This window comes from Gopherus flavomarginatus, chromosome 1 (genome assembly GCF_025201925.1).
Source record: "Gopherus flavomarginatus isolate rGopFla2 chromosome 1, rGopFla2.mat.asm, whole genome shotgun sequence".
Taxonomy (NCBI): domain Eukaryota; kingdom Metazoa; phylum Chordata; order Testudines; family Testudinidae; genus Gopherus; species Gopherus flavomarginatus.
This window is the reverse complement of record NC_066617.1, coordinates 167023562-167051501: the sequence shown is the minus strand read 5'-3', so window position 1 is coordinate 167051501 and position 27940 is coordinate 167023562. Positions and strand designations below refer to the sequence as shown.

The following is a 27940-nucleotide window of genomic DNA, read 5'->3' as shown; positions in this document are numbered from 1 at the left end:
AAAAAGCCACTTTAGGTAGTACTGTACCTCAAAGTCTGTGTACATAGAGTCCTGACACACAAAGAAAAGGAATTCCACATCACTAAACTTGCAGCACCAGCTGCCAAAGCCAGGAATTGCACCATAATTAGCTTAGACTCTACATGCAAGACATAATGGTCTAAAACCTTTCTAGCACTACTCTCCCTCTGGAATTATTCCATTGCAGATAGTCTAGCTGTTCCAGGGCAGAATTTGGCCCCTCACTTTTAATATGTTTACACAGGCTGGAGTCTGGCTTGAATCAGAAATTAAACGGAATGACTGGTGTAAATGCTAAGAGTGAGTTAAATGTTTACAGCAGTGAGAGGAAGAGTCGCTTGTTAGATGAGCTAATGGTGACAAACTATTGATCTACATTTTAAAAAACTTTTACATAAAAGAGTTTGGGCACTTGCTTACAAACTTGAGAATTAGCCATTAAAGTGACAAGGGAATGAGTCTAGATTGTCCAGAGAACTCCAGAAGTGAGGGAGATACAAGGGGGAATGTGTGTGATGGCCTCCTCTCTCGGCCTTGGTATCCCACATTCTTGAGAGGAGTTATTACAGATTTTCCACTAACTAGCTTTACCAGAATTGCTACCGTGACACTTGTTTACACAGTAGTTTTGCTTTAAGGATCTGCAATTTAAAATAAGCCCAATCATCCCCTCCATGAGAGGGGGAATTCCACACCCAGATGGGTGGCAGGATCACAGCCTTTATTAGGGCCAGTGATTGGTGCTTTATTTGTACATTGCAAGGTGGCAAAATATTCCAGGAGCTATCTCAAGCCACAGTCTTGTTTAACTGGATTTTCTTATAGCCTGTCAAAAGGATGCTGTACCACCACCACTAGGTTAGAGCTTGCAGAAGAATCCATGCCAGCTCCTCTTGTTGCATTAAACATAAGCACCAAACTAAGAATAATAGTGTGTTTAATATAAAGAACAGTGTAAAAATTAACTTGGTAGATACTGATGCTGAACACAGTTGCAAGGATCTTGCATAAAATGGCAGCCTTAGCCCAGTGTCCCCTCCTCCGCAGCCAGTTAAGGGTTGACAGCAATAGGCTCCAGAGGGAACCTGAAGCAGGAAGACAGGCAAGTGCTAGAGAACTGCGAGCAGCAGCAAACGGGAGTAGGAATTCATCCTCTATGCCCAGGCTGGGATGCATAGGGCAGAAAGGCAGGAGAAGAAAAGTCATCATTAATTTGATGCCTAGATATGACAGTGACAGGCACAGTAGAAAGACCTTTGATTTTACATCACTGCATACAGAAAATATAACTTCGGTGTATGTCAGTGGGCTGGTGTTAGCCGTACCTCTGGACCCACAGCAGTGGGTTCAAGCCTCACGGCAGGGCTCACTCTATCCAATACAGTCGAGATACTAGACCTTCAATAATCGTTTGGGTATAAACTACAAAGTCTCATGGCACTTTTCAGAAAGTGCAGGGTCCTGGCCAGCATTCCTCCTCAGCTAGACAAGGTTCAGTGTTCAAAAGCTGCAGGCAAAACTCTACCCCAGCACTTAAGTCATGGCTTTGTAAAGTGCCATGAAATAGCTAAAGTATGAAAGGAGATAAAAGCCAGCTCACAAGCCGCCTCTACTCAGCTTCACTTAATGCTGGTATAATTCTGAAATGAACCCTGTGCTCTTGTGCTTAACTGTATGGTTATCGAATGCAAGGTCAGCAATAGCTTGTGAATGATTATTTTACTGTCTTTTTCTGTCTGATGATACAAGCAAATGTCAAAAGAGCGGCTCTTGATCTGAGTTTTGAAGAGCATGGAGCTGTACGCATGAAGCCTCACTCTCTCTTTGCCTCTATGCTGTAAAGATCTGAGCGCTTTTGAGTCAGAATGGGGATTTGTTGGCGGACGTCTGCAAGCTTCTTCAGGTCTGTAAAAAGTGAAAAGTTAAATAGTTAGACAAACTCCAGCTGATGCTTGGAAAAAAGCATGTGCACCACTTTGTATGCAAAGATCCATGAGAAAGACACTGTACAGAGCTGGAGAAACTGAAAAAGGATTAGTGAGATTTGCAAACCTGCACACATTTGTACGTACCTGACTTGCATGCATGAACGCAGAGCCTGATGCTTATGCAAGGCAGGAGATATGTACGTGATCTGACTTGTACAAGTCATGTGAAGAGGAACTTGTCTTGAATGGGTTTGACCAATCTGGGCCTGTGCATTTCTGTGGCTGGTCAATGGCTAGATCACAAAAACTATTGCCACAAGTGACGTTGTGACCCAAAAATCTCTTGGTGCCAACTGGCAGATGGCACAGGATACAGAGAGTTTCACAGGGGTCCCCCGATCAGATATATGCAGCATAATTCACTAAGGTTTTCACTCAGAGCCAGTAGCCATCATAATCATTGCAAAAGGCATGGACAGATGATAATTTTTAATATAGACACAACTCCTTAAGTATGTTCAGAAGGCAGGTAACCAGGTGGTGGGTAACAAATGCTTGTTCCTCTTGCTGGTGAAGTATGTATTGAGCAACATATGTCTCTCACTGGATGCCTGTTTGCATACTGAGCCAAATGCTAATCACGAGACTGAAATCTTCAAGGGAGGAAATTTACAAAATAGGTCGGGGGGAGGGAATCCAATTTAACAGTAAGGGCAATGATATATCTGGGGTGCAAACAGACATGCTGGATCCTTCTCCGAGGCAGCAAATGGACAGCGTGATTTCTATCACGAATGGAAGATCACAACCAACCCAGGTTGTAAAATGCTGGAAGGACTTTGGGTGAGCTTTGCTCTCTCAAAGACAGGAAAGTCTCCAGTTAAGTAAGTCTAGGTTCTAGAATCTGTGTTATTTTTTATGCAGCCATTTGTTTCCAATACTTTTAACTTGCTGCCACTTGAACCACAGTGCTCCACACTATACTTCGTTAAATAAACTTTTACTTGTTTTCACTATAAACACAAGTGCTGTGTGTTCAGCAGAGCGGTGAGCAGAGGCATAACTGATAAGTTGGGGTGCACTGCTTCTTTGGAAGTAGCAAAGCTGAATACTGCGAGTGTCCAGTGGAATAGGGCTGGACACTCCAGGGAGACAGTCAGATGGCCTGAGGGTGCCTATCCCCAACTTGCAGGAAAATAGCAGGGCCTACTCAGGCCTAGTGGGGAATGCTTGTATTGCTTGTCGAGTTGCGGAGCTGGCATAGAGAAGGCTAGGCACCATAGGTGGCGGTGTTGGCAGAGAGGCTAAGGACTGAATGGTTCACGGAGACTGAACTCCCTATGCCCATAGAGGTGAGCCTTCCAGGTCGGTGTGGCAGATCCGCAGGGTCTGGCATTGCTGCTACCCGTGTTATACTGGTTTCTGTGAATGACTAGAAGCCTTCAGTTTCTGAAGCTGAGGGCTGGCCATGAGGCTCTCACCTTTCACTAGAATGTCTTTAAAAACAGGAAAATAAAACTTGCCCAGCTTACAGAGGGTTTTGGTCTGCTTAGCCCAATGGTCCCCAGACTTTTTACCTCATGTCTCCCATGTCCACACACACTCCTGCATTCTGTGGGCCACTGCTCTGAGGGCGGGGGGATGCAGACAGGAGTAAGAGGGCTGAGGCTGGGATCCTGGGTGCAGAGTCAGCAGCAGGGGTGAGGAGCTGAGCAAGGTGGCACTCCCTCCCTGCCCCCCATGGCGGCTGGCCCGGGCCCCCTAGTGCCCCCCTAGGGGGCACACCCCACTGTTTGGGGACCTGTGGTTTAGCCTCACTGACTCCAGTTTCTCTTTTTTTGGTGGGAAAGAAAGAACAAAACAAAGAAACAAAAAACTACTAGCTTACCTATATCTGTGTAGATAATGGTTTCCTCAGTGCCAGCTTTGGCTATGACTTCCCCCCTGCAAAATGAAACAATATTTGTTTAGTATTTGTACTGCAGGAGCACCTAGGAGCCTGCCGGGGACTCAGACCCCATTGTGCTGGGTGTTGTACAAACACAGAACAAAAAGATGGTCGCTGCCCCCACTAATATACAATCTAACAGTTAATCTAAGCGCAAGGTCATGGTCACACCCACAAGTTCTCTTGGGACTGAGGGAGCCTGAAAAGTAGAACGTTTCCCATAGCGTATGGCAGTTTCAGATTCGAGCATACCACGGGCACTTGGTTTTAACAGAGAAACGTGTAAAATGAATCTAAGTAATAAGATTGAGAAATTGAATCAAAAGATTTGTTTAAAAATCAGCAAGCATAATACACACATTGGAAGTCATTCTGGAATTGCACTGCTTTATGAAGATTACACCTCATTAGATTCCCCTCCATAATTGTATCAGCATTTTGGTGATTAACACTTGCCCTGAGTAGGTCTCAGCACTCCTGCATTCCTCACTATGTCATTCACCATTACAGTGCCAGAGCAGACAGCAGGTTTTTTATCTCCCTCTCCCAGAAGCCTCCTGGACATGGCACAATACCCTAAGCAATCTCCCACAATCAGGGGCGGCTCTAGGCATTTTGCCGCCCCAAGCACAGCAGGCAGGCTGCCTTCGGCCGCTTGCCTGCGGAGGGTCCGCTGGTCCCGCGGCTTCGGCAGACCTCCCGCAGGCATATAGTTCTTGTTAAGAAGTGATCCTCTGTAGACAAACCAGCATTGAATCTATAAATCTAAAAGTACTTTATGTGGAGAAAAAATGTCTTTGTGGCACAGGCAAAGTTTATCTGTAGGATCAGTTTAGCATCAGATACTCTCCAGCATACAGCCCATCCTGGGGGTTGACTAGCTAGTAAGTCCTTCCCATCTCAGATTCTACTCTTGTGTTATTTCAAGGAACCAGACAGGCATAGAGGGGTCTATTTTAAAGTCAGGATTAACAAACAAACATTATTGAGCCTGCACACTTCTTTTTCACCATCTCTGTTGTTCGCTGCAACGGCATTACTATTTGCTAAGTGAAAGGGCTAAGGGACCAACAATCAGATAAACAGGTCTGAGCTTTACACGAGAACTTTGAACGCAGTTTTCTAGCTGATGAGTAACATGAATGGAGCTAATTATTCGGAAGAAAAAAGGTAATTATTGCCTAGAAAGGTTCTTGGTTACATATTTTTCCTGATTTATCCAAAGCTACTCAGGCTCATCGATGAAAATTACTGCTGCTCATGGAATACACTGACCTATTTGGTCCATGCCCCGCTAATTCTGTCTCAAAGATCAAGTTAATTTTATTCTTCGATTATGATGCCAAAGCCTGTAAAGCTCTAGCAGACAGCTCCCAAGGTGATTCAGCTTTGCAATTAACCACATAATACACTGACTTTTCTGAATGGTGGTTTGGTTTTTAATACTCTCTCTCATGCAGATAATTCTGGTAAGTGTCATGCAAATGACTAGATATCTTGCAGAATGTGATGAGATACTCAGCATGAATATATTGTTTTATCCATCCCAAGACTATAGTGTATACTCAATTGTTTTTTAATTCGATCTTTATCTCTGATCTTTAAACAAAATGAAAAATATCAAGCTAGAGAGTGTACAATGCAGAGTTCAATATACTGGGATTAGTTTTTAATCCAGGTAAAAAGCTTTCAAATTGTCAACTTGAACTCCAATTATATTCAGAGAAAAACTTTAAACCGATTTGTTATTTGGATATTGATCATTCACCCAAACCCAGTTAGTTTGGTCCAAGCAGCCCTGACCACATTGCAGTAAAGGTTTGCTTCTCTTTAGCTTTAAATATTTCTACCAAGCAGTAATTTTTTTTCAGTCTTTTTGTTGAACTTTAACTGACAGCCAAGTAATATTTGCCCTTTGTTAGAAAGGGGATGCACAAGCCCACAGGAACGTATTCTTACGTTCCTCCTTTAATGGCTATTTCACAATTCTGCTGGGTATTAGCTTAAGGAACTAAGCTAATGACAGGAGATTTTCTTAGATGGACACTATAACAACTTGAAATCCAGCCTTTTTTTTTTTTTAAGTAGTGAAGTAATCCCAGTTGTTACACTTACCTCTGAATTCTTCAGACAATTTCTGTGTCTTTAGAACCACATTTTATGTAAAGTTTTCTGTTTCTTTTTGCTATGTGAAAAACCCACAAAAAGAACAAAGTGGCTATACATAAGGTGCTGTCAGATGCATAAAGTTAATTGTAAAAATCGAGTAGAGAACTGTATGTCATTTTCAGTTAAAGGAATCTTAGGTGATACTTTTAAGAGTAGGTAGAAATGTTTTCAGACAGAAGTGTGATAGTGTCCCTTGAAGTTTGGTTAGCAGAAAAATTCAGTTATTCTTCTCCATTTACCATGGGTTTACTACAGTGCTGTGTGCCCAGGCAACATAAGACGCTTTCTCGTCCCTAGCAGGAGATGCAGTAGCCACATAGACTTGGTTATCAACCGCTCTGTATTCAAAGAAGGACAAGAAAAAAATTATCGTCCACATCTTTGTCCACCACAGATTAGCTGCATTTGAGAAAAACAACAAACAGAAGGGAAGGAAAAATTATGTCAAAGAGGTGATCTGGATTTTCCATCTTGCTGTATTTTAGGAGATTCAAAATAGCCAAAACCATAAATAATGTGAAGGTCAGCAAGGCAAAAATCCAGAGACTCAGGAAAGGAGAAATCTCTATATGCCAAGTGGACCAGATTTAATGGTCCAAAGCATTTAAGCTCCCATTAATGCCAAGTTAAGTCCTTTGCTCAATAGGGATGACTGGTTGAATCACTCTCAGTCTGACTCCCAACCACTGCCTACATTTCAGGATCTAGACAGTAACACAGGAGCCAACATGCCAACTAAGTGACTAAGCAGTGCCGGGATTCAGGAGATCTGGGTTCTGTTCTTGACTTTCACTGACTCAGCTTGATCTTGGGAAAAATCACAGCGAGGAACTCTTAGAATTAACTCCCTTCTCCCTCTCAGTGCCTCAAGCTTCCCCATCTGTGTTACCTCTCTGCGTAAAGCACCCGAAGGTGTACAGATGAAAAGTGCTTTCTCGGAGCTTGGGATCAGAGAGATTGGCACAAAGGTGTTTATATCACGACTGAAGTATTAGAGTTTTCCTATTGATAGTGGGAATTATTTGGTGTTGTGTATGGCCTATAACATATAATGGAGTTACATGATTCTTTCTATTCTGACACCAAAGCCCAGTTGTTTATTAAATAATACAGTTTAAAAACAAAATTCTGAGTCAGTTCAACAAGCTAAAATCCCTATCAGGGGGAGGAGGGAAAGGCTGTTGCTTAGTTCTTACCGTCCCCTTTGCAGCAGTTCCCAGTGGGCTGGTCCAGTTGTCATATTAAAAGCCCCTGGATACACTAGCAGCTGGCAACCTTGGTTAAAAAAGAAATGCCTCGGTATTATAAGATAACAAAAGAAGTTGTCATGGGGGAAGCATGGTTATCGCAGTTCAGAGCTGCAGTATCCCTGTACTGCTGAATACACCCAGTCAATCAGGTAGGTTGTGTCAAAGAGCGTGGTGGCTTTAGGAGACAGCCCGCACAGGCTACCTGAACACTTTGATCACCACGAAGCTGACTTGTACTTAGCTGCTAAAACTTGGCCCACCCTCCAATAAAAGAGGGCAGCTGGTGTTTAGACACTGAAAACCAATGCTGCTCAGTGCCTGGGAATCAATCCTGGCACAGAGCCGGGGGGGAAAACTGTGTGGCTGGGATTAAGGGAAGGGGGGGAGAGGAAGTTCCTTTGAATGTATTTACTTAAAGACATCAGTATCCATAACTGGTTAGAATATGCAGAACCTCCACAAAGGGTATGTATACACACTTCTGCCAAGTAAACCACAGGAAATACTTTTGTGCACTGGCTCACAGGAACAGGTGCATGCATCAGTCTTTGATATTCTGATGTAGTCATGTAGGACCAGCACCTCAATGAGAGGTGCTGCTTCTTTGACTAGCCAAGCAGATAGCTGTATTTTTGGACCAGAAGCTCATGAGCTCTATTCCTGATGCTATCTATGCAGTCTGTGGATAATCATGGGGTCTGACCACATGTTTGCAGCCGTGGATTGAAAAGCAAGAAGCCCTTTTTCTGAAGCAGTTCCGTATGGATGGGTCACCTCTCAATTAATGTCTGCACAAGTTTACTTAGCAACACATCCTCACCTTTCTGTGTGTAGATTTGAGCAAGCTCAGCAAATCGGATGTCATAGCAGATCCCCAGTCCCACTTTACAGTATGCTGTTCCCAAAACAGAAGAGACACAAAGCAGAAGTCACTGTCATGCTGAATGCAGGAAGGGAATCTCAAGTCTCCATCCACCAATCGAGAAAGCTCTTGTACAATACTTTCCACCACAAGAAACAAGCACTGATTTTAGACATGTGCTTTCTTATCTGCAACCACTGTGCCTGCAGTGAATTTCAGCAAGCATTACCCAAGAAAGTGCACCAGTCTGAGAATTTTCTTTTTTTAAATGTGGATATTGTTAGTTATTTTATGGAGCAGAAAGAGGTCCCTGTCACAACTGCCTTATCAAGCAGCTATGTCCTCTAAAAGCTTGTCATGTTATGTCTTTGGTTTTATACGTATCTTCTCAAAAATTATTGATCGACTTCTCAATGAAGCACACAGATGGGAAAGAAAAACCACAAACTACATGCACTGAGATAATAGTGGTTGCTAAGAGATTTCTCCCGTACACAACCATTGTGTTGCAAGAAGGAGATGACCGCAGCCCAACGGATATTTGATAATTTGGAGAGAGCTCAGTTCACGGGACATGGAAATTTTGGTGGGGATTATAGCAAGTGCAAGCGTCACTTAAGGGAGCAAGTCGTCTAGGGAGTGGATATAAAACAAATCACATAGGACATTCTCCTATGTTAGCTGAAAATCTGAAATCTCCTCTACCATACCATCCTAATAGGATATAATTTGTCAGGTTTAGTTCAACACTTTGTTCATTCTTTTCCAAGCCAACTTTCAGGTGTAAGGAGGCCCACATAAATGACCTAAATAAAATGATTCCATTGTTCAAATGAATTTTGTAAACTGCCAGTATGTGCTATGGGAATACTGAACCCTCACAAAAAAGCTGCTTCAATAATTGCTTTCCCCATTCTTTCCATTCTAGTTTGAGAGGAAACTCAAACTAGGCACAATCTGAACAGGCAACTGGGAATTCTGGAACCAGAACTCCAAACCACAAGACCAAAGCCAGGGCTCCACAAAATCAACAGCACTCCTGCAAGATAACACTGCTATTTATAAATACAGATCATGGAATGTGTAACACTCCAAACCAGGCCCTATAAAAATAGAATTCATCCTTTTATTCGACTAAAGTATAAGACTCCTAGTTATACAAACTTACAACCATCATCTTAATGAATGGAACCAACATGATACATGTCTATCACTGCCCAGACCATTTTGTTTGGACGTTGCATCTCTTTCCACCACCCTCTGTCTTTGTCTTTTCAAATCACAGATTTGACTATGGGTAAACTTTTCAAGAAGCATATGGGAGATTTAGGAGTCATTGACTCCCAGTGAGATAGGCTCCTTCACTTGATAACAGGACTTTTGAAAAATGCACTCTCTAACTTCCTCCGTTTGTCAAATGCGTAGCACACTTTGACATAAATACTACTACTATCGTGGAAAAAACAATGTCAAGATGGCGGTTGCTGTCATTTTATTAGAGCTCATTAGAAATGTAACTGATTCTCTTATACTCACGAGTATCAAAGATGGAGAAACTGTCCCCTGGGCTCAGAGTTTCTGACTCCTGAAACCGGATTTTCCCAGGAACATTAATGTCAAATAAATGAATCTGTTTAAAAAATAACCCAAGACATTCCTTACAAATTATTCAGCACAATGATATTAACAAGGATTTCTCCCTACTGTGTATAAGCCTATGTTAAACTTATGGATCCTCTAGCCCAGTAGCTCTCAAACTTTCCAGACGACTGTACCCCTTTCAGGATTCTGATTTCTCCTGTGTACTCCCATGCTTCACCTCCCTTAAAATCTACTTGCTTACAGAAGTGTCATAGCACTCTGTTACTGAAAAATGCTTATTTTCTCATGTTTACCATATAATTATAAAATAAATCAATTGGAATATAAATATTATACTTACATTTCAGCATATAGTGTAAACAAGTCATTGTGTGAAGTTGTAGTTTGTACTGACTTTGCTAGTGCTTTTTATGTAGCCTGTTGTAAAAATAGGCAAATATCTAGAGGAGTTGAAGTATTCCCTGGAAGACCTCTGTGTACTTCTAGGGGTACACGTACCCCTGGTTGAGAACCACTGCTCTGGCCTATTTTATTATCCTAAACCAGTGCCTTATCAGAATCACAATCAAATATTCTTTTAGATGTAATTACTATTTGGGAACTGTGGCAAGATTTTTTAGCTCAAAAGCCTGTCTTGGATTTGTGTATAAGTTTCCTAAACTATTTGAAAAAATGTCTGTGCCTTTTAAATAATGTGCACCAGTTAATCCATATGCTCATTTTTTATACTGCTTACTAGATAAAATGAAAAGTCTTTGGTGTGATGCAGTAATAGAAACTATGTAAAACTAGCTAAAGACGTAATGAATAATAAAGAACTCTCTAACTTGTTCATGAAAAGAGTCAGTCAGAAATAGCATGAGGATTTTAAATACTCTGTTCATCATAGAAATGCAGGGCTAAAAGGGCCATCAACGGGCCATCCAGTCTATCCCTCCATGCTGAGGCAGGATTAATTATACTTAGGCCAGAGGTTCTCAAACTTCATTGCACCATGACCTCCTTCTCACAACAAAAATTACTACACGAACCCAGGAGCCCCATTGCCACGGGTGCGGAGTGGGGAGGGAAGCCTGAGCCCCACCGCTCCAGACACGGGGGCCAAAGCTGAAACTCAAGGGCTTCAGCCCCAAGCCGAGGGCCTGCAATCTGAGCCCCACCACCCAGGGCTTTGGCTTTGGCCCTGGGCAGTGGGGCTCAGGCTTCAGCCCTGGACCCCAGCAAGTCTAAGCCAGTCCTGGTGATCTCATTCAAAGGGGGTCGGGACCCACTTTGGGGTCCCGACCCACAGTTTGAGAACCGCTGACCTAGGCCATCCCTGACAAGTGTATGTCTAACTTATTCTTAAAAATCTTCAAAGATGGGGATTCCATCACCTCCCTAGGCAACTTGTTCCTCTATTTAACTATTCTTACTAGTTTCTGTCCTCACTCATTTTTACTAGATTAGATTAGATGAGCTACCTTCCAGAGGAATATGTACATATTAAGAGACACTTAAATTACCCTGACATTAAAGTTGTAAGTAAAATCGGAGACTTTAGTTCAATGAGAAGGATAATTTTCTTTCTAATAACATGGTGTTAACTCCAATCCTGCAAAACTTACCCAGGCAAGTAACTTTCCACAGTCAAGAAGTTTCACCGAATACTCATTCTGACTAGTCACATGCACAAGTGATTGCAGGACTGGGGATTCTGCCCCAAAAAACTTAGATTGGCTCTGCCTCTACCTAGCAAAAGTAGGGGTGGTCCAACCTTGAAGTGGGCCTCTTGGTGCTATGCTACACAAGTATTAAAAAATAAAAAAAAAAAATGGCCCAGTACAAGCTTCAACTCCCAGTACAAATCCAACTGTACAAACATTCTCAACACCTGCAAAAAATAATGACGATAAGAAAATAACTTTAAAGTGACTTCATCTAACAGGGTAGCCCAAGTGCAGCAGTTATGTTGTACTGGGTTACAAAACAGGTGAGCAGCTGAACACTAGACCTAGCTGAATAGTGCCTAATTCAATCAAGTTCTGAATTACTGTTCAGTGTGACAACGTTTGTGTGCCTCGTTATTCACTATTCACAAGAAAATAATATTCTTCACACAAGTGTTTGGTCAATGGGTGTTTTTCAGACAAACACGTGTATTCTCATGGGAGCTGGGGTGTCTGTGTGCAAGCAAGGGGATCTATTATTTGCTATTGTCCTGTATAGAAAGTTTCTACCATCCAGTCAGGGAGCAGACAATACACAAGTATGACTTGGATAACCCATCGCTCACCACAGACAGCAGAGAGCGGAAACAAATAGCTTGTGAACAACCTAGCAGATCAAATTTGTTGATTTGTAATTGTTCACCAAATAGTGAATAAGAACATAAAAATCCAAACATCTATGAACACAAAAAAGCAAAATTAATCAAAAAATGTATTTATAACAAATTGTTATAACAACAGCAAAAATAGTAACAACATGGGTTTGTAGACAGAGCAATGGAATGAGAGGCAGGAGACATAGGGTAAAATCCTGACCCAGTTGAAATCAATGGAAATTTTGCCACTGACTTCAGTGTGAACTCCAGTTCTAACACTGATTTGCCATGGCACACTGGGCAAGCTAATTAACCTTTCTGCCCCTCACCTACCTCATCTGTAAAACAAATATATTACATCCCTCCTTTAAAGTTCTTTTAGGTCCTACATTATATATAACAACGAAACTATAGCACAACATAGTCTCATAACTACCACCTCTTTTGTTCCTCATATTCAATGTTGAAGTCTGTGGATGTTGGGTTCCTATTAGAAACCTAGATGTAGACTTAAAAAGAAAGCAGCTATCACTTCTGCACAACACAGCCAAATATCAGTCACAGCCACATCAAGAGAAACCCATGGATAACAAAATGCCTCTATCTTTTCTCACCTTTCTGTGCTTAGCCAACGTAGCACCATCAGGTCCAAAAACAGTACACGTGTTATACAACTTCCCAGCATCCTCTTCTGGAATGGATCCTTTATCAGGAAGAGAAGATAGATTTCCAACAATTACATACAGTGATGATCCAGCTACACAAATAAGGAAACAATGCTTGTGCTGCTCTCAAACTAAGACCTGAATTTAAACTCAGAAGACAAACACTAACAAAAAAAGCTACCTCCAATGAGATAGATGCCACACTCTTTTGCAACTTCTGAGAGCTTCTGTGTGGATTCTCCAGGGATTTTCTCTGCATATTCACGAAAATATTTAGTACCATAGGGAGAGTTAAAGCATTCCTAGAAGTGGAAAACAAAGAAACAAAATTAAAATCTGAAAGCACTACTGGACGGTGTGGTCTTTGAAACCTCTCTATCTAGGTACTTAAATGGCCCTCACCAACATAATATCAGAGAATCTACGAGGTTACTCATAAGCTAATAGACAGGCCAGAGGAAGACTAACAATTGGCACCAACTCTGACAGTCGTTTAATGTGAAGAATTTTGCACTGGAAACTGAGGAGATACCACCTGCTCATTTAACAAAGGCCAAACAGATGGTAACAATTTCTGCTTATTTATCAATCTGGTAACAATTTGAATCAGCAACCTTGAGTTGAAATATCCATCTCCTATTACTGTTACTCTGAGTTATCTGGTCCCCCCAAAAGCTGGTTTGAAAAGTTATGGTTGAAGACCCCATCAGCACTGTGGAATTTGTGGCTATGCATTGCCCATGATCGAAAGAGTGCTTTTTCAAACACAAGTTATTTTCTAAGGTGTTTTTCCTTCCTCTAGGCCTTCCAAAGCAATCTGTTAAATATTATTTGCTCAGCAAGCTGTGTCTTCCATCCCTAGTCCATCGCTAAGATTTACTGTCAACCAGAGGGAGAGAGGTATGTACCCTTTGGTTAGCTGGATCAAGTTTCTGCTCTCCTTTGACCTCCAATGACTGGAAATTGAAATTAGAAAAATTCAAATTGGAAACAAGTACAAATTCTTAACACTTAGGGTAAACTAATCACTGGCAAAGCTTCCCAAGGATCGAGCTAAATTCTCTAGCACTTGAGTTTTTCAAGTCAAGACTGGAATGTCCTTCTAAAATTTTGTCACTTATATGAATGCTGAAGTCACCAGCCTAGAAAATCCACACATTACATAGCTTGAGGCAGGAATCACTGTGTGAAGTTCTATGTCTACGTCAGTGGTCAGACTAGATGAAGATAATGGTCTCTTCTGGCCTTAACAATCCGTCACTCTAGTGATTAACTTTTTTTTAAAAAAGCTAAGACAGTGGAGAACAATTCAAATGTTTGTTCATGCTCCACTCCTGATCGGTGTTTCCCAAATTGGGTGACTAGATGATCACAGTGGTCACTTCCAGCCGTATAACCCATGAGTCAACACTGGACTAATTGTTGTACAACCTAACTCCTTTTTTCCTCATTGCCGACTCCTCTTTGGATAGCAGGTCTTTTCTATTATATTAATATCATCAACCCAACTAGCGTTGCTAGGGCAACAAGAATCAAAGCACCAGCATGAGGAGCTGAGTTAACAGGAACAACATACCACTGAGAATGGGAAAAATTATACCAAGCACTATGGCATAGGTTTATGGAGTTAAACAATAAATCAATGCAGTAACAAAACTGCAACAGCTGCAGCTGTATTTAATTTTTTATTATTTATTTACAAATGTTATTACTTGATTTTGGCCTTGACATTTCTCCGTTCAGGACTGAAAGGGAAAAAAGTTAACAAGTAGTAAATGTGTAATGAGAACAGTGTCCCTCTCCCCTCAAAGTCAAACATTGTATGCCATGGCAAACACCCCAATGCAGCACTAAAGTCCACTAGAAGGGGTGTAGGACGGATGAAAGTGGTCTTTGTGTGTAAGCACGAGCCTGGGAGTCAGCAATCAGTTCCCTGCCCAGCTCTGCACAGAATTACTATGTGAACCTGAGACAGTCCCTTCAGCTCTCTGTGTACCAGTTTCCCCATTTGTTTAAAAAAAAAATAAATGGTGAGCGAGTAATACATCTTGCCTACTTCCCAGTGGTACAGTGAGGCTTAATTCAATTACATTAGTACAGTGCTTTGAGGTGTCAGACACAACCGATGAGCAATTAAGACCAGGTCTACACTACAGATCTATATCGGTATAACTATGTTGCTCAGGAGTGTAAAAAATCCACATTCTTGAGCGACAGAGGGTACGTCTACACTATAAGATTATTCCGATTTTACATAAACCGGTTTTATAAAACAGATTGTATAAAGTCGAGTGCACGCAGCCACACAAAGCACAATAATTCGGTGGTGTGCGTCCATGTGCCGAGGCTAGCATCGATTTCTGGAGCGTTGCACTGTGGGTAGCTATCCCGTAGCTATCCCATAGTTCCCGCAGTCGCTCCCGCCCATTGGAATTCTGGGTTGAGATCCCAATGCCTGATGGTGCAAAAACAGTGTCGCGGGTGATACTGGGTAAATGCTGTCACGCATTCCTTCCTCCGTGAAAGCAAAGGCAGACAATCATTTCGTGCCCTTTTTCCCTGGATTGCACTGGCAGACGCCATAGCATGGCAACCATGGAGCCCATTTTGCCTTTTGTCACTGTCACCATATGTGTACTGGATGCCGCTGACAGAGGCGGTACTGCAGTGCTACACAGCAGCATTCATTTGCCTTTGCAAGGTAGCAGAGACGGTTACCAGTCGTTCAGTACCGTCTACTGTGCCATTGTAAATTGGCGATGAGATGACGGTTATCAGTCGTTCTGTACCGTCTGCTGCTGTCATGGGTGCTCCTGGCTGACCTCCGCTGAGGTCGGCCGGGGGCGCAAAGACAAAAATGGGAATGACTCTTCAGGTCATTCCCTCCTTTATGTTGTATCTAAAAATAGAGTCAGTCCTGTCTAGAATATGGGGCAAGTGTACTAGAGAGCCAGTGTATCAGAGAACCAGAGAGCACAGCTGTTCCGTGTCAGATCCCACAGAAATGATGAGCTGCATGCCATTCTAGGGGGTGTTCCTGCAACAACCCCACCCATTGCTTCCCTCCTCCCCCAACCCTTCTGGGCTACCGTTGCAGGGTCCCCCCATTTGTGTGATGAAGTAATAAAGAATTCAGGAATAAGAAACACTGACTTTTTAGTGAGATAAAATGAGGGGGAGGCAGCCTCCAGCTGCTATGATAGTCCAGGCAGTACAGAATCTTTTCTTTAGAGATGAAAGGGGGAGGGGGGGAACTGATGGAGCTCAGCCCCCAGTTGCTATGATGAGGACGGTTACCAGCCGTTCTGTACCATCTGCCGGGAATAACCGGGAGTCATTCCTATTTTTACCCAGGCGCCCCCGGCCGACCTCACCTGAGGCCAGCCAGGAGCACTCATGGGATGATGACAAGGACAGCTACCAGTCCTACTGCACTATACCGTCTGCCACTGGGGAAGGGAGAGGAGAGGATGCTGCTGTTCATTGCCCCAGCACTGTGTCTACCAGCAGCATGCAGTAGACATACGGTGACAGTGAAAAAAGTCAAGAAACGATTTTTTTCCCTTTTCTTTCACAGGGGGCGGAGGGGGAGTAAATTGATGAGACATACCCTGAACCACCCCGGACAATGTGTTTGACCCTACAGGCATTGGGAGCTCAGCCACGGATTCAAATGCTTTTCGGAGACTGCGGGGACTGTGGGATAGCTGGAGTCCTCAGTCCCCACTCCCTTCCTCCATGAGCGTCCATTTGATTCTTTGGCTTTCCGTTACACTTGTCACACAGCACTGTGCTGTGGACTTTGTATCATAGCCTGGAGATTTTTTTCAAATGCTTTGGCATTTCGTCTTCTGTAACAGAGCTCTGATAGAACAGATTTGTCTCCCCATACTGCGATCAGATCCAGTATCTCCCGTACAATCCATGCTGGAGCTCTTTTTGGATTTGGGACTGCATCGCCACCCGTGTTGATCAGAGCTCCACGCTGGGCAAACAGGAAATGAAATTCAAATGTTCGTGGGGCTTTTCCTGTTTACCTGGCCAGTGTATCCGAGTTCAGATTGCTGTCCAGAGCGGTCACAATGGTGCACTGTGGGATACCGCCCAGAGGCCAATATAGTCGATTTGTGGCCACACTAACTCTAATCCGATATGGTAATACAGATTTCAGCGCTATTCCTCTCGTCAGGGAGGAGTACAGAAACCGGTTTAAAGAGCCCTTTATATCGATATAAAGGGCCTCGTTGTGTGGACGGGTGCAGCATTAAATCAGTTTAACGCTGCTAAAATCGGTATAAACGTGTAGTGTAGACCAGGCCATAGTGATATTGACCTAACCCCCGCCCAGAGACAGCGGTATGTGGACAGGAGAGCTTCTCCCATCAACACAGCTACTGCCTTTCGGGGAGGTGGATTAACTATGTTGATAGAAGATGCTCTCCCGTCGACATAGTAGCATTTTCACATACAGTGCTACAGCAGTTCAGCTGTACCAATGCAGCTACACTGCTACAGCGCTGTACGGGAAGACAAGCCCACAGAGATCTATGGTCTCTTACATATTCATTTTAAAGAAGTTCGTCTGGTGGTCCTGGTATTTGCACATATGTAGGAGGTCAAATACAGCAAAATCAAAGGTCATATTTGTTAAGAGACAGCTGCTTTGGCACAACGGAGCAGGGAAGTTTGCCTGTAACACTTACTCTCCCAATAATTAAAAAGTTAGATTTAGAGTCCACTCTGCCAAGAACTTGGTACTGTTGACTCATGCATTGCACAGCAGAGGATTAACAAATAGGCCTTGTAAGAAAAAAAAAGCTCATAGATGCATTACAAAAGTCACCTCTGCAAGTGCAGTCACTTAGGCTATATCCATACTACAGCCTACGTGGGCATAACTTATGTCGATCAGGGGTGGGAATAAACCACCCCCTCGAGCAACCTAAGTTACACTGATGTAACATTTGGGCAAACAGCGCTATGTCAACAGGAGAGCTTCTCCTACTGACATAGCTTCCACCGCTCAAAGAGATGGGTTTTTTTATGCCGACAGAAGAGCCCTCCCCCATTGGCACCGAGCATCTTCACCAGACGTGCTGCAGCTGCGCAGCTGTACACATACAGCGCTGAACATATAGACATGATCTTAGGAGGAGAACAAAAGAACAGGTAAGAAGATACAAATTAGAAAGATCAGAAGCCATTACATCAATAAGAAAAAAAAAAGTTCAAGCATAGGAAGGTGAAACATCTGGATCAGAACACATTTCACTAGCTAGATGCAAGTCTCAAAACCTATTTTCAACTGTATATTCTTCCTGGGAGCAAACACAGCTTTCATGTTTTAAAAGGCATTTTTTGTACAAATGTTAGGGCCAGGAAATTCTGCAAGCAAGGAACCACAGGAAAGATCTGAATCCATTTGGTTTCAGTTCTTCATTCTGAGCGTGCACCAGGAGAAGTAAGAGTGACAAAAAGAAAAACAGAACAGAAAAAGGACAATAAGGCCCAGGTTCTCATCTTGACTACACCATTATTCATCCATAGAAAACTGATTTAAGGGTTTGGCTACACTTGCAGCTGTACAGCGCTGGGAGTTACAGCTGTCTTCGTACAGCTGTGTAGGGAAAGCGCTGCAGTGTGGCCACATTGACAGCTACCAGCGCTGCAGAGTGGCCACATTTGCAGCAGTGTTGGGAGCGGTGCATTATGGGCAGCTATCCCAGCGCTTAAGTGGCTGCAACGTGCTTTTCAAAAGAGGGGGATGGGGTGGAGTGTGACAGGGAGTGTGGAGGAGAGAGAGAGTGTAGATTTTTGGAGCTGACACTGTGTCAGTTCCCTGCCTTGCAAATTCCGACCACTTCCCTCACCCCTCTCTCATTCACTCTTAAATGCAAATAGCCTTCAGACCAGATAAGCAGCTGCTCCAACTGACTCCATCCCCACCCCTGCCATGCTGTTTCTCTCCTCAAGCAAACACTAGCTGTGGACATTCCCTGCCTGCCTCTGCTCGAGCAAACAATTGCTGTGCTTGTTTTTCAGATAAGCCACTCCGGGAGCCCCAAGTTCACAACAAAACAAAGAGAGTTCTTTAGTTAAAATCATTACGGGAAAATTCCAGAGGTCAGTTACAGTGTAGTAAGATTGATCACTGTTTACACTGGCACTCCAGCGCTGCAGCATCAGCCCTGTTCTCTTTATTCCTCTCGTCCATTTGGAGTATAACCAGCGCTGTAGCCAGGGAGATACAGCGCGGTATGTGCCTTGCCAGTGTGGACGGGGAGTAAGTTACAGCGCTGTAAAGCCACCACCAGCGCTGTAACTCTCAAGTGTAGCCAAGCCCTAAGTTAATGGAGTCACTCTGGATTTAAATCAGTTTAAGAGAGATCAGAATCTGGCCCCATGTAAAGAAGACCTGCTAGTTCCAGCCAACTCTCGTTGTATGCTTTAGGGTACGGCTACACTGGAGAGTTGCAGCGCTGGTGGTGGGTTTACAGCGCTGCAACTTACTCACCCTCCACACTTGCAAGGCACATACAGCGCTGCAGCTCCCTGGCTGCAGCACTGGCTGTACTCCTGCTCTGCCTGGGGAGTAACGATTGCAGCGCTGGTGATGCAGCGCTGCTTCGCCAGTGTGACCACCAAAAGCGCTGTAATTGGCCTCCAGAGTATTCAGAGGTATCCCAGAATGCCTGTTCAGCCACTCTGCTCATCAGTTCGCACTCTACAGCCCTGGCCTCAGGTGACCCGCCCTTTAAATGCGCCGGGAATTTTAAAAATCCCCTTCCTGTTTGCTCAGCCAGGTGTGGAGTGCAATCAGAATCTTTGCAGGTGACCATGCCTCCACGCGCCAAACGAGCCCCAGCATGGAGCAATGGCGAGTTGCTGGACCTCACCAGTGTTTGGGGTGAGGAAGCTGTGCAGTCCCAGCTACACTCCAGAGGTAGGAATTACGATACCTATAGGCAGATCTCAAGGGCCATGCTGGAAAGGGGCCATGACCGGGACGCACTGCAGTGCAGGGTTAAAGTGAAGGAGCTGCGGAGTGCCCATTGCAAAGCCCGTGAGGGAAACTGCCGCTCCAGTGCTGTCCCCACGACCTGCCATTTTTACAAGGAGCTGGACGCGATACTTGGGGGTGACCCCACTGCCAATCTGATGACCACAATAGACACCTCAGAGCGGAGGGGGGAGGGAGGGTGCGTAGGGGGAGGAGGGAGAGGAAACCGAGAGTGAGGGTACTGGGGTGGAGGGAGACACCCTGGAGTCCCAGGAGGCATGCAGCCAGGAGCTCTTCTCAAGCCAGGAGGAAGGTAGCCAGTCGCAGCAGCTGGTACTTGGTGAAGGACAAGCAGAGGAGCGGGTTCCCGATAAGCGGCTTTTATTTTCAGGATGGAAATGTTTCAGGAGAGGAGGGGGGTTAGGGCTGCATGCATGCATGCCTAGATGTGGAATAGCCCATTGATGTGGTCTATCACGTCGCGGTAATCAGCCTCGGTAATCTCTTCAAAAGTTTCAGCCAGAGCGTGGGCAATGCGCTTGCGCAAGTTTATAGGGAGAGCCACTGTGGTCCATGTCCCAGTCAGGCTAATGCGTCAGCACCACTGTGCCACGAGGGGTGGGGGGACCATCGCTGCACACAGGTAAGCTGCATAGGGGCCAGGGCGGAATCCGCATTGCTGTAGAAGACCCTCCCGCTCTTCCCAGGTGACCCGCAGCAGCAAGATATCTTCCAGGATTAACTCCTGTGGAAAATGTTGGGAGACTCTTCAGTGTAGATGCCACCTGAAGCAGTTTGCTTTCCCCAACGCACAGAAACCCCTGCACATCCCTGAAGCAATCATTCCCCCTTCTCAGGTGACCTGCAGCAGCGAGATATCTTCCAGGATTAACTCCTGTGGAAAATGTTGGGAGACTGTTTAGTGTAGATGCCCCCTGAAACAGTTTGCTTTCTCCAGCGCACAGAAACCCCTGCACATCCCTGAAGCAATCAGTCCCCCTTACTCACCATTTCGTGGCTCCTGTGGGTTACGTGCGCTCTGTTTGGTATGGGAAAAGTATGCTAAAGTGAAGACTGTAAACTCCTTCACTGTGTGGGAATAACTGTCTGGGTGAGATTATAAACAATGCAGCCTCTGTTAACGGTTGCCATTTTTGCCTTTCGAAAAGCGTCCTTCACTACTCAACTGTCCGTATCATCCACTGCTCAGAGGCTACAAAACCTCAGGAAGAAGCCGCGAGAAAGCAAAGACGGCATGCTGAAAGCAGTTATGGATCACTCTCCCAGAGAGAGTAAAAAACTGCAGGACTGGAGGGAAAGGGAAAGCAGGATCTGCCAGAGAAACGCAGCAGCTAAGAAGAAAAGCACAAAGCAGCTGATAAGCATCCTGGCGCACCAAGCGGACTCTATCCAGTCACTCGTAGCCATGCAGGCAGAGCACTATCGTGCCAGCCCCCCACCATCTCAAAGCTCTCTCTCTTGTGCCCCCCATGTCAGCTCCAAACCCCCTTCCCCAGCATCCAGGTTCTTATCACCACCAGCTGCCCCCAACACCTGTACGTTCACCAACCAGCCCTGAGAACTACGACCCTTACCTTCTGCACTCAATCCCCATCATCATGCAGTATTTTCATCCTGAAGTGCAGCAGTCATTGCACAGCACTCCAGACAGGACATATTCAAACCTGTAACGGTACAGTTCGCCACTCCACCCCACCCCCCTGCCCTTTTAGGTTCCCAAAATGTTGTGTGTCTGTCAAGAATGTTATTTTCTTTTCAGTAATGAATTCTTGGCTTTGAAAACAGTCTTTATTTTTGCAGAAAGTGAAAGATACCATAGCCCAGGAAAGAAACATGCACTGCAAATCATTTCAGGAAAAACAGATTCCTACTAACATTGTAACCACTGCACTTCACTCCCGTGCAAAGCACCAAACATTACTGTTGGTTTTCAGCCTCAAATTCCTCCCTCAAGGCATCCCTAATCCTTGTAGCCCTGTGCTGTGCCTCTCTAGTAGCCCTGCTCTCTGGCTGTGCAAATTCAGCCTCCAGGTGTTGAACCTCTGAGGTCCATTCCTGACTGAATGTTTCACCCTTCCCTTCACAAATATTATGGAGGGTACAGCACGCGGATATAACTGCAGGGATGCTGCTTTCCCCCAAGTCTAGCTTCCCATACAGAAATCGCCAGCGCCCTTTTAAATGGCCAAAAGCACACTTCACAGTCATTCAGCACCGGCTCAGCCTGTAGTTGAACCGGTCCTTGCTGCTGTCAAGCTTCCCTGTATAGGGTTTCATGAGCCAAGGCATGAATGGGTAAGCGCGGTCTCCAAGGATCACAATGGGCATTTCGACATCCCCTACTGTGATCTTCCGGTCTGGGAAAAAAGTCCTGGCCTACATCTTCCTGAACAGGCCACTGTTCTGAAAGACGCGTGCATCATGCACCTTTCCAGGCCAGCCTGTGTTAGTGTCAATGAAACGCCCACGGTGATCCACAAGCACCTGGAGAACCATAGAATAATACCCCTTCTGATTAATGTACTTGGATGCTAGGTGGGGTGGTGCCAGAACAGGAATATGCGTCCCATCTATCGCCCCTCCACAGTTAGGGAAACCCATTGTGCAAAGCCATCCAGAACGTTCCTCAGAGTCACGATTCTTCTTAGCAGGATGCAATTAATGGCCCTGCAAACTTGCATTAACACGATTCCAATGGTTGACTTTCCCACTCCAAACTGGTTCGCAACCGATCGGTAGCTGTCTGGAGTTGCCAGCTTCCAGATTGCACTAGCCACCCGCTTCTCCACGGACAGGGCAGCTCTCAATCTCGTCTCCTTGCACCGCAGGGTGGGGGCGAGCTCAGCACACAATCCCATGAAAGTGGCTTTTCTCATCCGAAAGTTCTGCAGCCACTGCTCGTCATCCCAGACTTCCATGACAATGTGATCCCACCACTCAGTGCTTGTTTCCCGAGCCCAAAAGCGGTGTTCCACGGTGCTGAGCATTTCCGTGAATGCCACAAGCAATTTAGTGTCATACACGTCAGGCGACTCGATATCATCGTCGGACTCCTCACTGTCACTTCGGAGCTGAAGGAATAGCTCAACTGCCAAACGTGATGTGCTGGTGACAGTCATCAGCAAAGTCCTCAGCAGCTCGGGCTCCATTTCCCACAGAAATGGCGCTGCACAGAAACCGTTGGGAGACTCACAATGGCGCCAAACGTGGATGGAAAAACAGTGACTGCTGGGATGTGAAGCGATGCATCACGAGGCGTTGGGACAGGAAGCAGAATGACCTGCACCCTTCCATTCCCTTCCCACAACCCACGGCGCCAAAATGGGATGAGGTGCTCTGTGGGATAGCTGCCCACAATGCACCACTCCCAACAGCACTGCAAATGCGGCCACACTGCAGCGCTGATAGCCGTCAGTGTGGCCACACTGCAGGGCTTTCCCTACACAGCTGTACAAAGACAGCTGTAACTCCCAGCGCTGCACAGCTGTAAGTGTAGCCATACCCTAAGTTCCTTACAAGTGACATTAACCCCTAACAAGGCTCATTATTATTTAACTCTATTATGTCAGAGAACCTTAGCATAGCAGAAATGAGATAGAAATTAGTACTTGACCAATACAAGGCTATGTTTACACTTAAACCACTGCAGCTGCACCACTATAGTGCTTAAGTGTGGACACTACAGTGACAGGAGGGGTTCCCCTATTGCTGAAGTTAATCCATCTCCCCGACAGGCTGCAGCTACAATGATGGGAGAATTCTTCAGTCTACACTGGGGATTAGGTCACCTTAACTACGTTGCTCAAAGGGGCAGATTTTTCACATCCCATAGCAACATAGGTGGGTGCAGGGTTGGCCCAAGAAAAACAGATTTCTGTGGGTGTGTGCCGCATAGTAGTTTGAGGAGATTTGGTCAATACTCACAGGCAGAGCCACAACTTTTGCTCCTTGTGCTGTTGCTTTTCTTATCAATCCACAAGCTTTGTTCAGATTATCTGACTTGACAGCAGATACATGAAGCTGGATTAGTGCTAGACGGAAGTCTAAAGACAGAGAAGACAAATAATTAGTCAATGCAGCTTTGCTAAAAAACTTCTAAATTAGAGCTTTTTAAAAGGAGTTGAACAAATAATAAAATTTGCACCTATCCTGATGTACTTAATTACTACACAGACCACTACCAAATAAGTGCAGGGAGGATCCTGCAGCTGCCTCTGGAGAACCACTGTACCAAGAGGAGTACATGCATGTGAGTGATAGCCAACTCTTCCAATAGGTAGGAGCTGCACAGCACCAAGACTTCTGTCAGTTTAACAACCATAAACTCAAATGCTAATTCAAAGTGGACAGACCTGTAGGAAAGAAACCCACTCAACACTGTATCACTCTCTGTCCAAGTTCTCAAGCAAAATCCTGTATAAGGAATGGGGAGCTTTTAACTGCATGAGTCCAAAAATGACAGTTTAATAGTGTTTGCGGTGTTGCTATAGCTGGGTCAGTCCCAGGATGAGAGACACAAGGTGGGTGAGGAAATATCTTTTATTGGACCAACTTCTGCTGGTGAAAGAGACAAGCTTTCAAGCTCCACAGCGCTCTTCTTCAGGAACAGTAAAGTTACACACATCGCAATAAATCATTCAGAATGAAATGGGCAATTGTTTCTTAAAACATGTGTTAACTCCTCATGTGTAACAATCTGTTCCCACCTTGTATTTAGCTCTGACACACGGAGTACCTTTCCCAGACCTGAAGAAAAGCTCAGTGGAGTCTGAAACCTTGTCTCTCTCACCAATAGAAGTTGGTCCAATAAAAGATATCACCTCATCTGCTTTGTCTATTTCAATTTAACAGTGGCCAGACAGCAATCCTAATGGTGTTTTTCTTGTCTTTTCTATCCATTTCACAATCATTGGTCTCTTCTGAGTTTGCTTCTTCCCCCTCAACCTACCTCCTTACCTTCTCTGCTTAAGAATTACCTTTTGGGAACACATCAGCTAAACTGGCATTGCATACCACAGGACAGTGATAGTGAACCACTGTTTTGGGCTAAACACAAAGTCTTACACAAAATTAATAGCTCTCTTTCCCCCTCTCATCTCTGGCAAAATTAATGCAAACATATCTAACAGTAAAGATAACACATTTACAATTCAGTTATACCCCTATCAAGCCAGACGATTGATCCAGGAGTTACAAGCAATGTGTAGCGAGCAAGCAGTACTGTGCTTGTTTGAACTCCTATAGATGATTCAGAGGACTCTGCCAAGGTATTATGTGAGCTAATAGACTTTACTGTGCTTTTTTCTAGTCCAGCAGACACTCTGCAAAGCCAGTCTGTAATCACGTGTTATGCAGAGTTCATTAGATTCCTTTAGAACTCCTTCCACCATTAGCTTGAGTGTCAGAACAACCCAGGCTTCAGAAAAACGTTTGTCCAGCCTACCAACAATAAAAATGCTCACAAACATTGCAAGGAAACAGACCTGAACCAAGAGAAGAAAAATACTCCCTCTATAGTGGAAGAATGTCCCCAACCTCCTCCATAGTGGGAGATAAGTACAGGGTCAGGAAAGAGCAATGATAAACCTCACTTCACAAAGGTGAGAGAGAGAGAGAGCGAGCGCGCGCAAAAACTGGTCCCAGAGAAGAGAAGACTGGGCCAAGGAGAGTCAGGCCTGGTCTACACCTAAAACTTAGGTCACCCTTGCTACGTTGCTCAGAAGTGCGAAAAATTCACACCCCTGAAAGACACAGTTAAGCTGATCTGAACCCTGGTATAAATACTGGCCTGGTCTACACCTAAAACTTAGGCTGACCTAGCTAAAACACTCTGGTCCCTGTGCCACATAGGCCATGTCTACACGAGCGCTTATGTCAGCAAAACTTTTGTCGCTCAGGGGTGAAAAACACTCCCATAAGTGACATAAGTTTTGCAAGAATAAGCATGTGTGCACAGTGCTATGTTGGCGGGAGACACTCTCGTTGAGCTGGTGTTATGTCATGTCAATGGGAGAGCTCTCTCTCATCAGCATAACATGGCTACTTAAGTGCTCTTACCACGGCACAGCTATAACGGTACGCTGTAAGCGTAGACATGGCCTTACTTAGAATCACAGAATATCTGGGTTGGAAGGGACCTCAGGAGGTCATCTAGTCCAACCCCCTGCTCAAAGCAGGACCAATCCCCAAATAAATCTTAGGTCAAACAAATCACCACTGTAGATGCAGCGAGGCTGACCAAAGAACTCTTCCATTGACCTAATTGCTGTCTCTTGGAGAGCGGGATTTGTTACAGCAACGGAAAAGCCTCTTTTGTTGCTATATTAAGTGTCTATGCTACCGTGGCAGAGCTCAGACAGTGCTGCTGCTGAAGCGCTTGTAGTATAGACATACCCACTCACTGACCTCAATACCAGTTCTTCAGGGGGTGGATTTACTACAGCAACAGAAAAAACACATCATTGCAGAAAGTGTCTATGCTACCATGGCAAAGCTGCAGCTGTGCTGCTTGGAATTTAACATACTTTCAGTCAAAGACCTTCTTCCACCTTTAGTCACCCATTAGTAGACAAGCTCATGAGTGCTAAAGGTCAAGCAAATGATAAAATCCTCACAATGCCACAGTCACTCTGGAGACTGTTTTAATATTTGGTTTATTGAGTAAATAAAACTTCACTGAAATTTTAAACGGACATGAAAGCATCCGATCTCAGTCTGTTTAACAATGGCAAGAACTTGTGGTGTTCTAAACTCTCCCTTCCTCTGAAAATTCAGAGAACAATTTTAGAAAATGTGCTCACTGAAATAAAAACAGACTTTATACCTGAACATAATCTCAATTATTCAGACAGAATAACAGAGAGAGCAAGAGCACGCAAGAGAGAGTGCGCACAGTGCAGAATTGAGTAGCCTGGCATGGTGTTTAAATGCCAAACTGTGAAATGGGGATAATAAAGCTTACCCACATCACTAAGAGTTATGAGACTTAATAAATTAATGTTCTTAAACATACTAATATCTTTAGATGGTAAACTAATAGAAGGACAGAGAATTATATTAATTTTCTAGGTCTGCTTTTAGTATGTCCTGGCATTTACAGAAAATACACCGCAAGAAATCATTACAGATGGATTCACGTCTCCCGGCATGCAGACTGCTCAGCTGATGGCAAAAGCCAATACTGCTTCATCTTTGCATCACTACAAAGCATCCTTGAGCTTTATGAAAGATCAGAAGCTAAACAAATTTGAGATCAAGTCTTTGAAAACACGTCATGTTCACAACTACCAATATATAGCCCAATAACCTTCTACCGCTGTGGCTAAGTGCAGAATCCACAAGCCTGCTTAATCCTGTGTGCCTTTAATATTTCACAAACCTTAGTTTAACAGTCTGTGAAATGGTTTGAAGGCTTAAAATTATCAACATCTAACACACCTGATCAGATTATCAGACGATTTAGGTCAGGATCCTGCCTTTTGCAGCATCCAACATCCCATACAACTGAAAGTAAAGTATAAGAACTTGGTGTGAAAAGAAGAGAACACAATAAGCCTCAGGTAGACTATAGACTCACAGACCCATTTTTCCCCTTCCCACCACATAGCTGACTGTGGTCTACCAGGAGAGAGGAGAGGAAAAAGTACCAAAGATGGCAAGCTGGAGACAGAGGGGGCAGCTGCTGGAGTAGGAAAACAGGAGCCCCATGGCCGCGGGGGGGGGAAGGGGAAGAAGGGGGAGAAATTAGGTTGGGGGCAGCAGGCTACGGGTGGGGAGTGCTGTGGCAGGAGCAGGAAGCCAGGAGCCCCATGGGGAGAAGGAGGTTGGGGGGCAGCAGGCTGGGGGGGTAGGTGCTGTGGCAGGAGCAGGAAGCCAGGAGCCCCATGGGGGGAAGAAGGTTGGGGGGCAGCAGGCAGATTTACATGCACCCCCCTCCAGAGGCAGCCCAGCCCCTGGGGCGTGGGGGGAAGGGCAGTGGATATTACAGGCACACGCTGGAAGCTCCAGGATAGGAGCTGCTCTGGAAGACCCCTTCTCCCCGCGCACGCGCACTCAAGTGCGGCGCACCCCGCTCCCAGGCCGCACGAGGCAGAGTCACTCACTGGCCATGACTCCTCGCGCGGGCAGCATCCCAGTCCTAGGCCAACGCGGCCTCAGCTGATAGACCCA

General features: G+C 44.8%; 1 protein-coding gene across 1 annotated transcript; it reads right to left on the bottom strand.

The window, feature by feature from the left end:
* Positions 1 to 941: 941 nt before the first annotated feature.
* Positions 942 to 27940, bottom strand: NIT2 (nitrilase family member 2). The gene is made up of 10 exons (XM_050961445.1): positions 27874 to 27940; positions 23696 to 23814; positions 12932 to 13052; positions 12700 to 12788; positions 9715 to 9808; positions 8137 to 8211; positions 7263 to 7341; positions 6306 to 6404; positions 3838 to 3893; positions 942 to 1926 (listed from the first exon to the last, which is right to left on the bottom strand). Exons 1-10 carry the CDS (start codon positions 27899 to 27901, stop codon positions 1835 to 1837), a joined length of 852 nt encoding a protein of 283 aa, XP_050817402.1. The 5' UTR covers positions 27902 to 27940; the 3' UTR covers positions 942 to 1834.

What these genes read in the sequence shown, in the direction of transcription:
- NIT2 (XM_050961445.1), bottom strand. Translation starts at nt 27,901, where the DNA reads ATGCTGCCCGCGCGAGGAGTCATGGCCA. An exon ending in CGCGCGAGGAGTCATGGCCA is followed by an intron (nt 23,815 to 27,873) that starts GTGAGTGACTCT and finishes CTCTGTCTTTAG; the next exon opens with ACTTCCGTCTAGCACTAATC. An exon ending in GAACTGCTGCAAAGGGGACG is followed by an intron (nt 6,405 to 7,262) that starts GTAAGAACTAAG and finishes CTTTGAATACAG; the next exon opens with AGCGGTTGATAACCAAGTCT.